At 38.5% G+C, this 16,045-nt stretch overlaps 1 protein-coding gene across 1 annotated transcript in view; it reads left to right on the top strand.

Moving 5' to 3' along the window:
- RFX4 (regulatory factor X4) overlaps window positions 1–16,045 on the top strand; it is a 77,270-nt gene that overhangs the window by 22,464 nt on the left and 38,761 nt on the right. Inside the window, exons 4-9 of the mRNA XM_014963424.1 lie at window positions 3,279–3,340; window positions 8,354–8,567; window positions 9,401–9,478; window positions 11,284–11,447; window positions 13,809–13,909; window positions 15,661–15,719. Coding sequence (XP_014818910.1) covers window positions 3,279–3,340; window positions 8,354–8,567; window positions 9,401–9,478; window positions 11,284–11,447; window positions 13,809–13,909; window positions 15,661–15,719 — 678 coding nt within the window. The remainder of the gene's footprint in view (window positions 1–3,278; window positions 3,341–8,353; window positions 8,568–9,400; window positions 9,479–11,283; window positions 11,448–13,808; window positions 13,910–15,660; window positions 15,720–16,045) is intronic.

Below are 16,045 nucleotides of genomic sequence, written 5' to 3' on the forward strand. Positions count from 1 at the left end.
GCATACAAGATTTTCTATAGGCAGAAGCCAAATCAGGTGTTGGACAGGGCACAGAGGAAAGAGATGGAGGACACAACTGAAGTTTAGTAACTGAGAAATTGAAGGAGCATTGGTTTCTGAGGCTAATAGTAGGGACAGAAGTTATTTGCATGTGAAACTCTTGGTCTGCATCTGTCTGAAAACCAAAAAGCCAAGTAGCATAAAAAAATGCCTAACAGTTAAAACTGCCACTCAATTTAGGTGGAACTTTACTTGGAAAAGGTAAAACCTGTACCTTTTTACTCAGCAGATCTCATAGGGCAGCTGGATTTGTGGTCACTTTGGGGAAGTATGAGGTGAAATTTCAGTTCCATTGAAGGACAATGGTAAAAGGCCTGTTCACTGCAAAATTCCCTCGCATACCACCCATGAGATCTTTTTTACCACAGCTTCTGTTGAGAAGCCAGCGCTGCTGTGAGAAGCAGGGACTGGGCTCCATTCAGAAAGCAGCTCAAACTGCGTGGTCTGGTCTTGATTCATTTGCTTGTGCAACCCCACTGCAGTGATGAAAGAAAAATGATCCAACTTAGTTTTCGGATTCGAACCTCAGTTTTCATGTCCGGCAATTAGGAACCCTCTTCCCTCCCCACCCAGCTGTAAAATAAGCTCATTTTCTCTGTAGGTCTTTAAAAGATAATAAACACAATGATGATGTACTTTACAGAGGGACTTTTCAGGCTGAAAGTATAATTTAAAAATCAAACTTTTGGACCCTCTGCTTTTTCCATTGTTTTCAGCACACAGTGAAATCCACTTTGTCTTTCCTGATCTGCCTATTTCTCTCCTTTCAGGGAAATCTCACTGCCTTTGGCAACATCATTACATAGGGATTTGCATAAACGTAGCTGAACATAAACATTTATATGGACAGCTAATTCATTTAGTACTTGACTTGTTTTATTCCAGACACAAACATAAATACCCATGCTCATGTGTACCAGCACACAGGTATGAGAATGCCATGTTATACATATTTTATATATGGACCATTAGATCAAAAAGTTCTGACATTTTTTTTTCCCAAAAGTTTGCTAGATTATTCTTTTTTTATTTTTAAACTATAAGTAAAGAATATTGTAAATGATGCATACTTTTCAGCTGTATTCTGAAAGGTGTCCCACATTGTTTAAAATGTCCTGGATTTAAAAAAGAAACAAACAAAGAAAATAAAAAGGGATCATCTGATCAGCTGCTCCATTTTTCTTTTTTCCTGATCACCTCTCCCCTGGTATGTAGAAATTGGCTGATTTATTTAAATCCCAGGAACTCCCATGGCATATGGTTCATAAAGTAGCATTTACAGTGTGCATTGTAACACTTCATCACTACTAGAAAGACTTTGAAAGTAATATGGGTTCATGTTGTTCCAAAAAAAAAAAAAAATATGGGATAAAAGTATCTCTAACATTAAGATTTACTTTTGAGTCTACTGCTGTAAAATCAACTTTTGGAGAGGAATGGTATTTTCTGAATGATAACTGCCACCAAAAAAGAAATAAATTAAAAAAAATCCCCTGGCCCAAAAAAACCATCCTCAGAAAGTAGTTCTTCAACACTGCCTTTTTTCCCACAGCCTTGTGGAGCCCCCAACCCTGTCTGCAGAAAATGAAAGAGAGAGGGGTGGGATTAATGTGTAATTAAAGGGAATTTGGAAGGCTGAGATGTTGCGGAATGTTAGATCAGTAGCTGGAACAGCATGTGGTGTTCTTTAGGCAGGCTTCATTGAATCCATACAAAAAAAGAAAGAAGGGCTGCTTGCCTGTCTGCTCATTTATCAAACAGCTAGGCTGAACTTTCACAGCTCCACAAAAGTGTTTTACTGTTTGCTGAAGTTTTGCTCCAGAAATTAAAGCTGAACAACCTAGCGACTCCGAGTCTATGCTGCGTTTTTGACATCGGCCACGTTGTACAAAGCTCCTGGAAACTAACACAGAACAATTTTTACATGATACAAAGGGAAGCTGATTGTACATTTGCTGGATAAAATATTACTGAAGAAATGGTCAAATATGTGACATTGTAATGTCTTTATTTATATAGCACCTTTTGATCCAAATACACGTTCCAGAGCTTTCAATTATCAATCAGGATTAAATATTTATCACTGTGGCAAAATGGCTCACAAAGAAAAAAAAATCTATATTATTTAATCAATTTTAATTGATGTTTTCTTCTGGTTGAGCAGTTGTGTTCTATCTTTTATGCCTGTTTTCCTTTAATATTAGTTCGTGTCCTCCTGAAAGAGGAAATATTTAGCAATTTAAATAATGAAAACGTGACTAAAATAAGTTACAAATAAAAAGAAAAAAAGAAATTCCTTTTGCAAGTGAATCCTCAAGGTTTACTGCAGTCTTTCTTGCATGGGTGTTCTGCCAGAAGAATTTTCCTCCTACTGCAGACCACACTGAGAGTCAGCTCCAATCCTGTGAGGTGCTGAGTGCTGCTTTCCCAGCAGCTACAGCAGAGCTTTTTCATTAGGAGTAGCCTGGTTGACAGAGACTCTGATTACCGAAGGCACAATCTACGTTCATTAATCCATTTCCTTAAATGCATCTGGCACTAAAGAAGTTTTGTTTTACAGTAGCAATGTTCTTTTCATCTCTACTGACAAACTAGAGTCCAGATTCTTGATGATACCCTGCTGTTTCTGAGATGCGCTTGTTTTCCATAGGGGATGAATTGATTACGAGCTATCTTTACAAATGCAACAGTGAGTCTTGCCTGGTAAAAGTGGTGCCACTGTCAAATACCAAAATCTTCTCAGGGAATTATCTTTTAGAAAAAGGAGTGTTTAGTGGCAGGGTTGTGAAGGTTTTTAAAGAACTGCAATCTCCAAAACTCTCAGAAGGAGAGTTTCCTCTGTTTGCAGCAAAACCAAGTTTCTTGATCCTGCAAATTGATGTAAATAGATAGTAGGCCAATTGAAGTACAGTCCTTCTCAGTTCAGAGGCAAAACTGATCTTAGATTTTAAGGAAATATATTCTACTCCAGGGACTTCAGAAAGTCTTTATTTAAATTAGCGGTAATTAATGGAATTATACTGAATTTTAAAATCTATTTCTCCTCTTTCAGTAATGGAAAATATCAAAGGCTCTTTTTTTTTAATTTCTCCCGCCATGAATTTTGCTGACATTGCAGTACAGTTTTTCTGCTTTTCTGTCTTAACAACCTATATTAAATTAAGTATTTGTAAACATGGCTTTCAATTTTCTCTAATATCAATTCTATTTATTTGCAGATTATAAGGCAACAGTTTCCACAGCTAACCACAAGACGACTTGGAACCAGAGGCCAATCAAAGTAAGCAGTGTATGGTATTATTTTTATCTCACACAGGGCCCCATCTGTCTCTGGCTTCAATGAAGAGAACAGTAAGAGATCAGGGAACATCATGTCTGGTTGGGAACTTAAAACCCAACTTTGATGGAGATTCTATTCTAGTCTTTTCTTTGTCATATTGATTCAGCTGTTATAGTCCTGCAAAGGTGTCTATTGGAGACTTTACTGATTTAATCAGAAATGTTTCCCATATTGTTCCTATGATGTTTTTCATCTCAACTCACTTTACACAGTGTAAAGGACATTCACACCCAGCAGTAATGGAGCAAATGGGAAATAACAGCTGGTTAACATCATGTTTCAGTTTAGATGACAAATGGCAGAATGCTATCTGGAATTTCGGTAGGAACATACATTAGCCTACACTGAAATTGTCCGCAGACCTGGATTTAACCACCATTTTTCCTGTGTAATGCAATCCAACATATCTTTAAATGATCAATGAATTAGTTTATTGCCTAACTCAAAACACGGTATTTCTTGAAAACAGTTCATCCTAATTCCAGAATAAGAAATTGATTCAGAAAGAGCAAGGCACTTCCTGGAGCATTTGACTTTTTCCGATTGTTGACAAGATGTGATTCTACCAATTTATAAAGAGGATACAATGATGTTTTTATTTGTTTTTTATCATTTTATGGCAAACACAAATCCCCTAAAAAAATATATGTATTTGTTTTTATTGATTAGCTCTCACAGAATCCTACAGAGTAGTCTAAGGGTAGTAGGTCACAAATGGAAAACTATGGAGGGGGGAAATGAAAACCTGTGACAGTATTTTTGCAAAATTTTGCTGGTAAAGCTGCTCTTTCAAAACAAAGCCTAGAAACACAATATTGCTAAATACTGAGAAACAAATATGCTATGAGAATTAAACTTACGTACTAAAGCTAGAATGAGCCATACTTTAAAAGAAAAAAGAAATTAAGATGCTAAAAGAAATGCTATTAAAATTAGCTTTACTGTCCTCTTCTAAGAAGTGGTCCATGCCAAGCAGTATCTCTTTGATGGGACCAGATGTTCTTTCCCCCATCTTGAGATTCTCTTAATTTTTATAACTACGCTTTCTTTTTCTACAACTGCCATATTTAAGCAGCCATTTGAAGATTTGAAATCTCTTCCCAAATGCAAATTACCATAGCATCAGTCATAACCAATCCAACAGAAACCTCTGGTGCAAATTCTGGTCCAACAGCATATTAGAAACATATGACAGGTTTGGACTCAGAGAATCAGGATTTAGCACTGAACAGAAGTTCTTTGGAAGTTCAGAAAGTTTAAGAGAAAGTATGCACAAGGTGCTTTACAGAAGCATTTGTATGAGACTACTCACTCTCAGCCACCAAATCACTCTGATCTTGGCTACAACTTTGTTTAGTCTTCCTGTTTAATGAAAGGAATGAGCACTGCTGTATTTCCAAACTGGTGCTCCTCTTGTGGCTCCAGGAGTCTCTCAGAGGGGCAATGCGCTCTTGATCTGCTGACTGAAGGTGTTTTGCATCTCAAAAATCTATGTGTCTTTACTCTCAATGAGACTAAAAATCACTGAGACTTTGTATTTTCCCCCTAGCATGCATGTTTATCCTGTCCCTGCCCATGGCATGGGGGTTGGAACTAGATGATCTTTAAGGTCCCTTCCAACATAAGCCATTCTATGATTCTATCAGAGGGGCTTCTAGGTCACATATTCCTCTCATGCACCCTTTGCAATGGTTCTGCTCACTATTTAGGAAATAAAAAGGGGTTTCTATAAAGCAAGCTGCCTGTGCTCTGCAAAATCCTTGGCCCCTCAGAGTCCCTTGCAACCCCTGTGGGGGAGATCACATTCACTCAAATCTCACAGCTTTAGTAGATATGAAATTGAGTTCTTCTACTCCAAAAGAGGATGCCAGCATCTTCTTCAGTGGTTAACACCCCAAGGATTGTAGCATACAGAGGAGTCATTCTCATTTGATCCAAGAAGTATAAACATACACACACACTCACTAAATGCAGACTGTTCTTATTTACAATAAATACACTCCTTGCTAGACCCAGCACAGCTGTAACTGAGCCCTGTTTTTGTTTTCAGAAACATCTGATGGCATTTCAATTAAGTGTTACGTAAAGAAATTACTTTAGGCGTTAACACTTCAGTCCCTTTATCACCGACTGTGCTGACCGATTGCTGCCAGTATAATTTTCATTCCACTTCCCTGCTACTGCCAAAGGAGATTCCGCCACAGAAGTGGTTAAGATTATCTGACTTCACACTGTTCCGCCTTCAGTCTTTTTATAGCACGGCTGCCTTGTAACATTACAGAGTTCAGAGCTACAATGGTGCTATACTCTTGGCCATCAGTGGCGAGGCTTTCTTTTTTGCAGCTGGGTTTATTGCTGTAAGCATGCAGCTGTTCCCTATCGCGCTGAGCTTAAAAACAGTTCCACCACAGGTGAGCCATGAGAAGGCAGCTGAACATAAAAGCCAATTTCTTTCTGTACTGTGGCTTGAAACTCTTCAATTATGTACGCAAGAGGTTAGTTAAACTGATGGAAATGACATGGTGTGAAGGGAATTTTACTACTTTCTTTAAAGGAGTGCTGCAGATACCAGATCCATGAGAGAAAAAAAAAATCAATCCACTATTTACCACAAAAACAATGTTTAGTGTGCATGTTATTATGTTACAGATCAAACTTTCAAGCCCTGTTCATTGAATTAAATTGGTTGATTGTTTTTTGGTTTGTTTTTTTTTTTCTGATAGAAATACAGAAAAGTGCTTGTGAAAAAATTTTTGTAAATTGCACCAGTGATTTTTTGCCATTTGGGGTGGTAAAATTGCTGAAAGAGGAAGCTACACGGAAAAATTTCAGAGTTAATTGGGGTATTGCTGTCTATATGATTTTGAAGCTACCTGGAAAACTTTTATGTAGCTTAGTACCAAGTGAAATATAGCAGAAATTAAATAATGCACAGTGAAATTCTACTATTTTCATTCATTTTTTCCTTTGAATTGATTTAAGAGGAAGCTTGGTATGAGAAACTGACCACTGTTTGAGTTATACAAACCTCTTGGTATGCCTAGAACTTTTCCAGTCCTGCCTGCTGTGACCTTTTCCCTTTCCCCCCTCTTTCCCTCAGCAGTTTGTGGAGCAAGCTCCCTGCAGCATTTCCTTCCTTTCCCAAACCCCAGACATACTGCACAGGACGTATGTGAGCTTTATGGCACTTACAGTCCATGCGTGACAGCTGCTAGAGACCAAACTGGGGACTTGAACTGCAAGCTGGAGTTGTTACCTCTCAAGCTAAAAAGCCAAACTTCTACAGCTTGTGTGTTGATACTGGAGTTGTAACACACTTGCTGTTATCTATCTGTAACAGGATAGGACCAATCTGGAGCTTGGTTTCTGGTGTGGAATACAGGGTTTGGCCTAAGCCCTGATGAGCAGATTTGGAGTCTATAGTGTGAAGCAAAGAAATCCCATTTATACTGTGTCAGATTAATGTTTTCATAAATCTCATCTGGATTACTCAATATTGAGTTCAAGATACTGTTTATTTTTAATAGACAACATAGAACACCCTCAGTGGGCGTGACAAGGGAGCCATGTACTGGAAGGTTGCTACAACTCCCCAGACCGCCCCTCAGCCCATCTGTGTTAGCAGACAAGATTAGGACTTCCAGCTCTTTGCCACCACTTTCTTCTGGAGATTACCACATGCACTGATCTGTGGGTGAATGACTGTGATTGAAAAAAGTCACCTGAGTTTGCTTAAACTACCATCACTTAGATGCTACTCTTTCACTAATTTAACTGATGACCTGTGTAAAACCAGCTGATTTTGCCTAAAGCAAACTCGGGTCCATTCAAGGGAACCAATCTGCTGGCACCACTCTGAAATCAGTAACTGGGGAGTACAACAAATATTCGGACATAGTAACTTTCTTTACAAGCATAATGGGATCCAGAAGACAGTGTCTCATCATGCTCTGATAGGCTGTAGGGAGAGAACTGGAAGATCATTGACAATTCCTTCTAGGAAAGCAGGGTGAATCAAAAGTATACGAGCAATACAACTTTGTGATGCCTTTTGTAATCACTGAATATTTAGCTGATGGGTTGGTGGCACCTACAGCTGACTGAAATAAAAGTCAGCAAATTATGGAAGGAAAAAAATTGCCTTTGCTGCTTTGATGCAAGACTTAGACTGGATAATCAGGGCTTTCATTAATGCCTATAATAAAGCTAAATTGTAGCACAAACTTGTACAGTAAGGCCAACAATCCATTTTTATAGCATAGCCACACTGTGTAACTCCCACTGTGGTCCGCACAGAGTTACAGTGTTGTGTCGTATCCCTCACTGATCTTAGCCCAGTGCTGATGCTAAGTTATGGAGCAAATAATTTCTAACCGTATACTTCCTACCGTTCATTGCTTTCCAGCACAAGCCTCTTTTCCTATTCTCTTTTCATTGAAGTGTTTTTGGTTTTTGCAACCTTTCTGATGAACTCAGATGCTTGCAATAAAGACTCATGCTTTCCAGGGATCAAACCAGCCCTCAACAGCCTGAGAATCGTGGAGCTGAACTAACAACAGAAGTGCCAGTCCAGAGGGTCTGTACCTCTGCTTATTGCTAAACTAAAGGAGCAGCTGCACAGCAGAGCTCTGCCAACAAGTAGCTTTAGGATGCTTTTTTTTTTTCAATAAGAAGGAAGAAAATGGAAGTCCATTATTTTCCTGCCCTGCAACAGAGTCAGCTTTATTAACTCTGAAGAGAGCTACTTTTACCAGAAGGAATGAAAATTGGAAGCCCAATATATGACCGTAATGTTCTGCTAATGAATCAATGATTGTTTACAATATATAAACTAATGCACAGTCTGTTTTGTTGTAGAAATAATTAGCATTTTCAGTTCCTTTTAGCCGCCCCCCTTTTTTTCCTAAATTTTCAAACAATCTGCTTTATAAAAAATACATCTCTATGTATCAGGTACCATTATTATGGAATTGCAGTGAAAGAAAACTCCCAGTATTATGATGTGATGTATTCTAAAAAAGGAGCAGCCTGGGTCAACGAAACAGGAAAAAAAGAAGTAACCAAACAGACAGTGGCGTATTCACCACGATCCAAACTGGGAACATTGCTGCCAGAGTTTCCAAATGTCAAAGATCTAAATCTGCCAGCCAGTCTGCCAGAGGAGAAGGTAACACTTTGGAAATCTTTTCTGGGCTTGTCTTGATTTTTTTCCCTGCTCTGGATTAAAGCTTTATCTAAAAAATAAAGACTTTGAATTAGAGTAGGTTTAATAATGCTTTGACTTTACTTATGGGGGGCTTAATTACATCATATAATAGGAAGAAATATCTTACCTTAAAATTGGCAGCTGACACTATCAGCAGTACAATATTCCTAAAGCCTGTGCACACTTTTTCTAAAGTTACATTACGTACAGCAGGTGCAGTTTGAGGGTAACTGTTTTTGCAATGAGCTATAGCTATTTAGTCTGCAAACACATTTGATGGCAAACTGGAAAACAGTTCTGATGCTTTCTTGAGCAGAGGGGGACTTAGTGTGTTTCTTATCCTTCTAGACTAGAAATTAAGAGAATCCTGTCTGCACATATGACAAAAGTGCTCTGGCTGCTCTTGGCTGAGCTTGCTAGTTTTCTGATGCTATTCACATGTGTAGTATCAATGTAAAGTGGACAAAAGAATAGGGTTTTATAGTTCTTTATGTCCTAATTAGGGCCACATTCTCGTCTTTGATCTCACTGAGGCTTTTTGCTCCTCTTACATTTGAAGAATCCCCATTGACATAGAAAAATCCATGAATTCAAAGGGAGACTTTACTTTTAAGAAGAAAACTCATCTTAAAGCTAATCTAACTAGACTCTAACCAATTTCATTATTTTTGCAATTGTGTGCATAGTAAGATAAGAAAAAACTTACTTTTTGTGCTCTATATTCTGGTAGTTTTAAAAGCGGATTTCTTAAGTAGAATGATCTTTTGTGTGTTTCCCTCTCATTCTTTTTTCAGGTTTCTACCTTTATTATGATGTATAGAACTCACTGTCAGAGGATACTAGACACTGTAATAAGAGCAAACTTTGATGAGGTATGGTTGGAAACTACAGTTGTAGCTTAATGATACATAAGGTATTAATGGATATGAGACCTTATTTTGAATGTGATACTAGAAACTTATGGTTTTGTGGTGGCCGATCCTTTTCATGAATAATGAACAATAGCTATACTTGAGTACATAATATGTGACCGATAACATTAAATCTCACTTACAGCACTGTGTGAGTTAGAGGAACAAAAGCAATGGGAATGTTTTTGTCTCATCATTCTCCAGCAGGATTAAGGTAGCGATATTGCCTTACAAGGTGTTGGACAATCCAGTTCTTACAACTCAGGAAGTGTGCCCACAACCATTTTTCTAAGCCTTGAGTTGAGACTGAGCTCTGTTTGAAGGAATTCCTCTGAGTGTTCAGCACAAACCCAGGGCAGGTGCCACAGCAAAGTGGTGGGCTCTGCTGGACTATTAACAATGGCACAGGGCAGTGGGGGGACCTACAGCCTCCCAGACATCCCAGAAAGCTGTAGCTGAAGTTCCCAGTTGCACTGCAGTGCAGCGAGGAACAGGCACACTGCTCAGTGGTTGATGCAATCCATTAGAGATGGACAAAATGGATAACCTGGTGCATATCTGACTGAATCTGGGGGTTTTCTGGCAGTGCATGCAGACGGCTCTATAATTAGAGCTGAAAAATAAAACATTGCTGGAATGCAAGCAGTTTTATATTACATGTGGAGAAGGCCTCTAGTCCAGGAAAACAAATCTGACTATGGAGACGCTGAGGGTCTGATTCAAACATGACATCCAGGTCCTGGGAAAAATCAAAGGAAACAGGTCTTCTGACTCTGTCCTCTGAACAATAGCAAGAAATTCCCTGCTTTATTTCTTCTCACTGTTTAATTCTCACACTCTTCTGGTTTAAAGATTAGGCTCTTTTAAGTCATTGTACCAAGTCTGAATGTTTCTGTGGAAGAGCAATATGTAACACATATTCAGGAAGTTTTGCTGGATGAATCTCAGAACCCTTTAAGAGCAGGATGTTACATTTTGTTAGTGAACCTGTTTGTCAGGATTGATGCTGAGGAGCAATAATATATAAAGGACAAATATTCTTTACTGCACCTGGTGTGGTTGCTTGTTTCAGTACAGATTGTACGCAAAAGGTTATCACTTACGAGTGCCAGTGTTCTGACCCCTGTAGAACTGATCATATCATTCACTTAATAACATCTTTATTTCCTCAACGAAAATTTTCAGAGGTATATTTTGCTGTATCTGAAATCTCCTCCTCACTTTCTTTTTTGCCTTTCTCCATTTTTTCTTCAATTTCCTTCATAGTGAAGGAAAGGAGAAAAGTGAAATTGAAGTGTTTCTTTCCAAAATGAAGACAGAAAATGGTATATTGACCCTTGAATGCCATGTGCTATCCTCCTCTCTTACCCTACACCAGGCCCTAGATTTCATTCTTTCATGTATGAGGGCAGAGAGCAAAGAGAGAAAAAAAAGCTTTACATGTGGAAGCCAAAGAATTACACTCACTAGCCATTGATGGAAGATAAAAATACGGTGGTACCCATGGTTGTGTCTACTGTAGTAACGTAAAGACACCTTGTCACCAACTCAGAGTGTCTCCTCATTGTTTGGTTGAGTATCCCATTGTGTGCTGCATTACAATATAAGCCTGTCTAGTTAAGGAATATATTGCCTGTGTTGTACACCATCAGGCCAGCTCTGGGGCTGAAACAAATACTATGTAAGCAGGGTCATTAAAGGACAATGATACTTAGGGCTTTTGATTACTTTCACTTACACAGTTCTGATTCTTCTTGTGATTGCAGGTTCAAAGTTTTCTTCTGCACTTTTGGCAAGGGATGCCTCCTCATATGCTGCCCGTATTGGGTTCTTCAACTGTAGTGAATATAGTGGGAGTTTGTGATTCAATTCTGTACAAAGCAATTTCTGGAGTTTTGATGCCAACGGTACTACAAGCGTTACCTGACAGGTCAGTATTGCTCACAGCACTGACCACATTTAGCTTAGTTGTCTTTGTTATACATCTTTTCTTCAAGAATGGCACTAGTTCTCAGAAAGCTACTTGCTGCCACCCATTTCCTGAATTTAAATGACACTGTCAATTCAAAAGAGTTGAAGAGCTGACATGTTCCTGAAGAAATGTTCAGATTTTAATAAGACTTCTACTGTGAAAACCTGGGGTTTTTTGTGTGATAAAGGGTACTGCCTTATTCTTGGTTTATTAACATCAAACTGATAGTCACGTCCCAACTTTCAGGTTGTGTCAGAAATCTGCAGGCTACAGAGTGCCTGAAAATTTCAGGCACTTTTCTGCTAGTCTGGAATAACAGCATAACAGTATTCTGAATTATAGTGACAAGAGGAGCTGACCTGGCTGCTCTGTTTGTAAATACCCACATGCATACATAGACACAGCAACCTAAGAATTTGTCTCTGTTTACACTGCTGGAACACAATTGTTATTCTGCTTGCCATGAGTATAAGACATAAAGATCATACTTGTGAAGTCTTGGACAAGCTAGTTAAATTTAAATACTATCCTATGAAGAACAGATGTATGGTTATTTTAGGATCACTTTATTAATATTAACAAGTACTTGCTTCCTTTGTTTCAAAGCTAAATTCACTTTTCCGTTCCATGTGGTAGATTACAGCTGTTGTCTTCCTACCTGGAGCTCATCTGAATCCAAGAAGTCTGGTTTACATGGTAAAGCAGGACAGAGATCTGCAGTTCACAGCAAAAAGTTTCATCACTGAGTGCAGTCAAACTGTTTTGCCCTTTGATTTTCCTAATACGAGCACCAGGAAACTCTTTTTCTAAATATATATGTATACCTTTAGTATTATTTGATGCTTTCCTGAGTTTGAGTAATTTCTTAAGAATATTGTTCTAGGAGTTTATTATTGGTGCTGTATGTTTGGCCCACAAGATTTTAAAGTGGTTCTAATTAAGGGAACTGTATTCAAGATGTTGTTCTGCTTTCCTATGTGCATTGTATGACTGCTAAAGTACAGGCAAAGTATTTTTTCCACAAGAAACCTGTTATAAGCATGGACTTCCCTTGATAAGACATGTACATTTTTACTGGCTTTGCCCCTCACCCCCCCCCAAAATCTATTTCATTGGAAGGATTAAACAGAACAGCAGTCCTTTTCTCAAGCTGCTTAGTTCTTTCATAGCAAATAAGGAGAGACTTGAGTGTGAATATAGACTTTTGTAATGCATATAAAGGGCCAGATTGTGGCTATTAAGCCATAGCCTGCACTGGAGGGGGTGAAGAAGGGTCTCATTGCAATGGAAGCTCCTGAAGGAAATCTTGCTGACTCAGCCAGAATCCTCTGAGGGACTTCCTGGGAATAAATGTTGGTTGTCCAGAAAGGCCAGGTTTTAGTGGGTGCAGCAGTTGTCATCCATCCCCTGTCCTGTTTAGGTGTCTGCATGGAGAAGAGCAGGCCTGTGGCCATGTTTATTCTACCAGCTCTGTTCTCAGTGCAGTTTGCTAGGGGTACAAAGAGGAGAAGCTGCCTGGCTGAAAGTTCCTTGCATCTTTCCCCTCTCTCTCATTTGTCTATCTTGAGTATTGCTACAGGCAGTGCAACTCAGTCTGACAGAGCCACCGTTCAGGTCCCCTGCACAACACCCTGCAACTTGTCCTGGAAACTCTCATTTTATACTGAGCAACTCCAAGAAGGGCAGATTGACCTGCCTGCAAAGTTGAGCAGGAAGTGATGGAACAATCAGGAGAGCATAGTAAAGGAGAAGAGAGAAAGCTCACTTGTCTAGGAAAGTTCCTGTCCTGTGCAGAGCTAGACAGGCAGGTCCTGCTCCGCCCCCACTTCCCCTACCTGTGTGGGCTTGGCCTGGAAATTCCTCCCCACCATCATTGCCCATTCATTGGCTTCAGCCTGCAGCACAGTTGGTTGTTGCTTGACTTGAAGATCCCTCTGTACATCTGTATAAATGTGGGCACAGCTGAGCTGAAATCCAAAGCTTCATCTATTGTCTTCTTTAAAGAGTTGTGATTTTATGTTTTTATGTTTGTACAGAGTGGGAATGACTTTATTTCAAGCTAAGAATGCTGTTTGTAAGTATCAAAGCAGTGCAGTACAGAGACTTTCATTCTTCATGAGGTTTTGAACGTGGTGATATGTTTTGCTTTCCTGCAAATGTTTTCAGAAGTTTTTCTTCACACCTACAAAACAAAATATGTCAGCAACTCCGCATAATAGTGAGTTGTAAATAACTGACTCATAGTCTTTACACGTTAACAGATTTTATAGTATAAATCACAGAGTAAACGTGTTCTGATATAGTGGTTTTTCTTTTCAGTTTGACGCAGGTGATCCGAAAGTTTGCAAAGCAGCTGGACGAGTGGCTGAAAGTAGCTCTCCATGATTTACCAGAAAACCTACGAAATATTAAATTTGAATGTATGTATTGCCCAGTCTCTCTCCTATTAACCTGGAATGTATATACTGTTTATTGATTACAAATTAAGTGAGACTGGTGTTCTTTTAGGAATTTAAAACTGTCAGCATTATAAATCTTGTATTCACTTACAATCTCCACTTGTTCATGAGAACCAATTTCATTTAGTGAAATGAGGCACTGCTCAAAATGAGAATAATTGCTTTTCCTTTCTTGTGGATTCTGATAAGAAATTAATTTTGTTGATAGTAAGCAAACATTAGGGATGATATTAGGCAAAGGAAATTATTAAACAAACCTTTAGGCTAGCACAATTTGAATACAGCTTGAGGCCCTTGCTAAAAAAAGTGCCAGAGTTAAAAATGAAGGAGATCAAATTACCCTGTCACCACAGGAAAGGGCACTAGTCCTTTTCAGACGCGCTTTGTAGATGCCTGCAGTGCACATCACCTATTGATAAAGCCTGCTTTATTTCACGGCTCTCAATTCTTTGCCTTTCATGAGCACTAAATTCCACACCACAAAGTTAAAGGAAAAAAAAAAAAAACTAATTTAGGAGAAGGATTAACTATTTTGATCAGCATGGAAAATTAGGTGTATATTTTACTGAGAACAGTCAGGATGTAAATTGGAACAACTCATTTCAGCTTTTTTTTGGTGTGTGTTGTTTACTAATTTATTTTAAAAGTTACACAAAGTCAGAGCTGAGAATATGCTTTATCACATCTTTGTCAGTCCAAAATATTGAGAATCTGCAACAGCAAAATCTTTTCCAATTTTATAGGGAGAGAGAAAGGGACAGACAATGCACTTTCTAGTCATTCTCAATCTGTGCTCTTTAACTACCTCTAGGAACAGTACAGAGGGAAAACCTAAGGCCTGTTTGGATAGATCTGCAAGTCTTTGGTGATTTTAGTATAAGGAAAAATTTGAGTGCATTCTACCTTTTATGCGAGCCTTTGTTGCTTCTACAGTTGTTTCCTCCTCATCAGAATTTGTGATAGTGTGCACAGCAAATGGAGGTACTGACCTTGGCCAGGTTTGCAGTTCCTGAGTCACAGATTTCAGAAAAAACATGCACAATACAACATTTTAAAATCCAAGTACAGGAAATATCTTGGTATAAGGTCCATATTGCTTCAAAAGAGCTAAAATAGGAGCAGAGGACTGGCAAGTGCCTCCAGGCCATCTTACCCCATAGCATGTTAGTACATGTCTTTCAGAAACTTTGATCAAATTCTATCTGAAACTGATTCTAGCTCCTACTAGTCCAGTCAAAAGACTCCTCCAAAAAGTTTTTGCATTAAGACTTAACAACCTGTTCTAATTTCGACACATAATGTAGCTATCATTATTTTATGCCCACTTGTTCTTGCACCAACATTTTTCTTTCTATTAAATAGTTCTTTCTGGTCTTCAGTTCCTTTGTGTATCAAGAGAAAATTTGCTATGCTGAACAAGCGAAGCTTTTCTATTGTCCTCTACATTTCTCTTGTCATCTCATTATTCACAGCATCTATAAATCACTGCTTGTAATATGCCGCTGTAAAACTGATTGAGCATCCAGATTTAAGGTATGAGGTCAAGGTTTAAACTAAGTTAAAACTGGGCTGTTTGAATGAAGTTCATGTAGCCACAGTTGTATATAGGAAACTGAATGTATTTTTTTGGTTCTTGTTTTAATTCAGTATTTTCAGAAATAATTGTCTTTATTTAGCACAGTTTGTAAATATTTGTCTCTTCTTTTCCATAGTGTCCAGAAGATTCTCACAAATACTCCGGCGACAGACATCACTCAATCATCTTTGCCAAGTAAATCTTTGCTACCTTGTTTTCTGAATGCCATTTTTACTGACTTTTCAAATCATTTTATGAGTTGGCAGGCTGGACTTTAGCCAAAAAGGAAGAGATTATGTTAGCAGTTTGTGTCCAGTATTCACAAAATCAAAAATGATATAGCAAAAAATACTTTTCTAGACAACTGGCAACCCCTGATCATTAAATTCTAGCAGGGAACTTTTACACAACAAAATTATTATTTGATTTTAAGAGATAGTTCATTTCCATGAAATAAATGAGTGACATTCCTTTGATTTCAGAATGGTTTGTATCAGGCTTATTGCAGAGCAAGAAAAATT

This window comes from Calidris pugnax, unplaced genomic scaffold, assembly GCF_001431845.1.
Source record: "Calidris pugnax isolate Ruff unplaced genomic scaffold, ASM143184v1 scaffold44, whole genome shotgun sequence".
Classification (NCBI taxonomy): Eukaryota; Metazoa; Chordata; class Aves; order Charadriiformes; family Scolopacidae; genus Calidris; species Calidris pugnax.